This window comes from Pipistrellus kuhlii, unplaced genomic scaffold, assembly GCF_014108245.1.
Source record: "Pipistrellus kuhlii isolate mPipKuh1 unplaced genomic scaffold, mPipKuh1.p scaffold_m20_p_7, whole genome shotgun sequence".
In the NCBI taxonomy this organism is placed as follows: domain Eukaryota; kingdom Metazoa; phylum Chordata; class Mammalia; order Chiroptera; family Vespertilionidae; genus Pipistrellus; species Pipistrellus kuhlii.
In genome coordinates this window covers 38,929,160-38,934,069 of record NW_023425573.1, presented here as the reverse complement: position 1 = coordinate 38,934,069, position 4,910 = coordinate 38,929,160, and the positions used below count along the sequence as shown (strand labels likewise).

At 44.5% G+C, this 4,910-nt stretch overlaps 1 protein-coding gene across 1 annotated transcript; it reads right to left on the bottom strand.

Annotated features, from left to right (window-relative positions):
- Positions 1–438: 438 nt before the first annotated feature.
- Positions 439–961, bottom strand: LOC118709802 (60S acidic ribosomal protein P1-like). The gene has a single exon (XM_036422081.2). It carries the CDS (start codon positions 819–821, stop codon positions 483–485), a length of 339 nt encoding a protein of 112 aa, XP_036277974.1. The 5' UTR covers positions 822–961; the 3' UTR covers positions 439–482.
- Positions 962–4,910: the final 3,949 nt, after the last annotated feature.

Genomic DNA, 4,910 nt, shown 5'->3' with positions numbered 1-4,910 from the left:
CTCAGAGGATGCTTGGTTTCAGCATAATTTTCATAGGAAGCCACAGAGGGTAGAACCAAGATGGCAGACTCAGATGAAGGAGAAGAATTGGGGGGCATGGAATATCAGGAGGACATAGTAAGATCCAAAGGAAGTATCGATAAATAGAAGACCTGAAGCAAGATCAAACATTTACAAAAGTATGGGGAAGGCTTTAGAATGTTCCAAGCTGTGGAAGAGATCATGGTCAGATTTCCTATGTCCAGGTAAAGACTTTTTTTTTTTTTTTTTTTTTTTTTTTTTTTTTATGTGAATGCCTGAATACAGTATATTGTACAAATACAGTGGCATATTCCTCTGAATTCTCAGTGAAAGCTTGTCTCTGGAGTTGTGGAGTTGTGCGACTCAACTCGGCAGCCCTCATCGATGGAATCTGAAAAACACATTTTTTTTTTTTTTCAACAGAGGTCAACTTTTATTGACTGTGTTACAAAAGAGCCAGTTTAGTCAAAAAGACCAAAGCCCGTGTCATCATCAGACTCCTCAGATTCTTCTTTCTTTGCTTCCACTTTCTTCTCAGCTGGGGCAGCAGCGGTGGAGGCAGGACCTCCTGCTGGTGCAGCACTAGCTGCAGGGGTAGGTCCACCAGCCCCTACATTGCAGATGAGACTCCCATTGTTGACATTGGCCAGAGTCTTTGCAAACAAGCCTGGCCAGAAAGGCTCAACATTTACACCAGCCGCTTTAACGAGGTCATTGATCTTATCCTCCATCACCGTCACTTCGTCGTCCTGCAGGATGAGGGCTGAGCAGATGAAGGCGAGCTCGGACATGGAGGCCATGGTGAGGGTGGGTGCTGGGCGAGCGCTGCCGGGAGCGGTGCTAGTCGCCGGATGAAGTGAGGGCCTCACCCCAACTCGGCCTGAGCTTCCTCAGAAGAACCGAGCACCTTAGCGGCAGCTGGGGAAAGGGGCTGAAAAACACATTTTAAAAAAGCCTGTGGGAGTGGGAGGTTTTCAGTGTAATCGCCAAAATTAGATATGATAGATCATATATAAAAAGATTGTATTCCTCAGTTGTGTCTCTAACACATGTTTTTTTACTTCACAAACTTCTCAGATAAAGACCCAGGAGAAAGGAGAGGCAAGGGACACAATGAAGCCATCTTATCAAATGGGATTCCTAGAAGGAATTCTTTTATTATCCCTCTCTCCCCCCGGGTCTATCTTCTATGATTTGAAAGTCAGAAAAAAGGAAGGAAATCTCTTCTTCAGGCAGCCTGGATTAAACTACACGCCTGGTTCTGTTCTACCTACATTTGAATGTTATATTTCAAACCATTTGCAAAGTTCTCTTCATTTGGATATTCCAGATAATTAGGCATGTTCATAACAGAAAGTCAAGCACGTTTACTGCTTTTTAATACCCGACATTCTTTAGTTGTGGTACCCTGACTTCCCTTTGGGGAATCACCTTACCCTTGCTCTGGGCAGAGTTTATTGTTCTCCTCCTACAAGCATGCCACTCCACCCAAGTCAACCGGGGAATCACACTGCTTGGCTTTCTGATTAGTTCCTAGGTGGGGCACATGGCCTACATTGGACCAATCAGATTGAAACTCCTAACTGTGGAAAAGGCTACCTTCTAAGCTGCCTAAAGTTAGAAATATTGCCAATAACCTTTTATCCCCCTTTAAATTTGTTTAGGTCAGGTTTTGTGTTACCTCAAAGCAAAGCAACCCCCAATGAAACAATGAATTTATTAATTCATTCTCTAAACCCATCTCAACTTCCTGTATTTCTTGTTAAAATGGCATGACTATTGTTAACCACCATAGCCAATGAGCCCAGAATGTCAGTAGTTTACCATAACAAGCCATGTGAAACCCAAGTGGTGTTCCTGTTTGGCAGGTGCCTTCATGCAGTCATTCAGGGACCTAGGTCTTCTCCAGTCTTGTGGATTTGACTTCGTCTTTCAGGCACAGAGCCCTCTTTGTTCACCAGGAGATGGGAACGAGATGGAGAAGCACATGTGGGAGGTTTTCATGGACCAGGCCTGGATGGGGAACACATGGTTTCTGTTTACAATCTTTGCTCAGAACTCAGTTACATGATACACCCAATTGGAAGGGAGGCTGGGGAAGTGTTCTAGCTGTGGCCCCAAGAGGAAGAGGAAGCTAGCCTGGAGCTCCAGGATTAAGAAGTGTCCTAAGTTGTTACTTATTCTTCTCCTTGTGTTACCGTCAGCCAGCCATCAAGTCCTGTTAGCTTTTATTCTGTGATGGTTCTTATCTGTCCGTCTTTCTTCTCCGTTCCAGTTTCTTAGTACAGTCCCACCTCGGGCTCTCCTCTTCTCCAACCCATTCTGCATTCCCCTCTGCCGGGCTCCTCAAGGTCAGCTGCTGCCTTCTCCGGCTTTGTATTCTCAGCGCCTACAGGCACCTCATAAGCATCAATAAATGTTTGCCTTGTGAAAACCTGACAGACTAATCTTTCTTATGCACCAATTTCAGCATGTCAATCCCTTGCTCAGAAACCTTCACTAGATCTTACCCTGTCAACTTTGTATTTATCTACTTGCCTTTTAGCACGCAGGCCCTTATTTCTATCCAACTCTACAATCTTCTCTGCCCCCCAGGCCCGGCTCCAGCCCAAGTGGGTCCTGTCTTCTGGGTGCCCGGACACACCACTGTGCCCTTCCTCAGTGCTCTGTTTCCCTCTTCCCTCTGTCTTTCCAAATACTGCCTTCCCTCAAGGTCTGCCCAAGCCCTGCCTCCCCCATGAGGCTTTCCCTTTCTGCTCTTGCCTTCTTGACCCTCTCTGAATGCTGGTTGCCTGGATTGCTGATAAGCAGGGTGATCTTACGTTCCTGCTTCTCTGAAATAGCTCTGAAAGCACATGATCTGTCCTGTTGTCAGACGCATTGGACTCAGAATCTGGGCATGGAAAATAGATGAAGATGGAGCTGCTCTGATTATAGTGCGATAGATGGGCAGAGATCAGTCCTGCAGCACCACGCCTCCTGCCCCAGCATCTTCTTGCAGCCCATTGATCAAGTCCCATCCCTTCATTTTACAGATGAGGAGACGGAGGCAGCCTTGCCTAAGATCATATCTGGTTAGTGCCAGAGAAATAATTAGAGCTCACAGCTCCTGATTCCCAATGCTGGTGTTCTCTCCTAGAAGCTGCCTCCTTTATAGTTTGTCTTGCTTTGGTGTCTAATACACCTCTGTAGGAGATAATAAACTCTACAGAACAACACTTGCCTGATAGCTCTCGCTATGGATGAGATTTAAATGATATTAAATGCTGAATTCAGACTTATTGACTTGAATTCAGTTTCATGTCACAGGTTTGAAATCTATTGAAATTAGCTACGGTCTGTACTAAAACTTGAACCCAGTGCGTGTGCGAGCGCGTGTGTGTGTGCACACACACACACACACACACACACACACACACACACACACACACACACACACACACACACTAGAAAGGAACACAGAAATACAAATTTAATTTGGTGGCTGGTAGAACTATGAGTAAGTTTCTTTTATTTAGACCCCATGTAAGGTTGGCAATTCAATAAAATTAACTGAAGTCTTGTTATATTCAGTGCAACTGACAGCCTTTCTCTCCCCCCCTTTATTTTCAATTTTCTTTTTTTAAATGTATTTTTTCTAATTCCAAAGTTTGCTGATTCCATTGTTCTGTCTTCTTGCAAGTTCCCTCTAATGTTTATTTTTAATTTAAAACCACCCCAGGCAATTGAGAGTCTAATTTGCATCAGAAATTTGTTATTAATAAAATCAGTGAAATGAAATTACACCATAATTTTAAACATGGTGGAGCATCTGCAGAAATATGGACCTTGCCTGAAGGGTTAGAATGTGCATATTCCATGTCGATATGCAGCACGAGTAAATCCCTTTAGATAAGATGACTGTTGGATCTCAAAGTTAGAGAATTCTTCAATTATGTTCAATAATAATATAAATCAATTTTTTTAAAAAGAGACCATCCCCAAAGGACAGAGAACAAAGGCAAGAAAGAAGATGCTTTGAAGAAAGGTTTGAAAGAGATATGGTGCTGGGTGCGTCTTGTGGCTGGGAGCAGGCTAAGGTAAAGCCAGAGGGTCTGAAGATGCTGGCATCACAGAGCTGCCATCCTTTGAAAGGGAGATTCTGTGGCCTTTCTTCACTAGAATCAGGGACAGGGACCAAGAATTACGTGTGTGTGTGTGAGAGAGATATTGGTCTGATGTTTTTATTTCTTAACCCTGTAAGAGCTGGGGACAGTTTTAAAGAACCATCCTTGCCCTGGCCAGTTTGGCTCAGTAGATAGAGTGTTGGCCTGTGGACTGAAGGGTCCTGGGTTCGATTCCAGTCAAGGGCACATGCCAGGGTTACAGGCTCAAACCCCAGTGTGGGGTGTGCAGGGGGCAGCCGATCAATGATTCTCTTTCATCATTGATGTTTCTGTCTCTCTCTCCCTCTCCCTTCCTCTCTCTGAAATCAATTAAAAAAAAAAAAAAAAAAAAAAAAAAGAACCATCCTTAACAAAACTTGCCAGATCATAGTCTAATGCAAGGAGAGGAAATAAAATGCTGCTTTCAAAAATGTAAACTACAAGGAAATTGAAGGGTCATCTGTAGGTACTTCTTACAGCCCTTGTCTGGAATGTTCTCGTGTAGACTTGGTTGGGCGGGGCCCTGAAGTGCCTGGTAAGGTTGAGCACTTTGTGCGCTGTGCAGAAGCCAGGCTGAGGTGGTGAATCAAGCCTGGCTCCACTTACTTGGCTCTGCACTGATCCGAGTCTGCCTCAGCCCAAAGGAAGGGCACTTTCATCTAATTTACACAAAGCGAGATTGCCAAGCCGAGTGCCCAGAGGGTATGCCCTTGTCTGACTTGCACAAAGACACTGAGTAGGCTC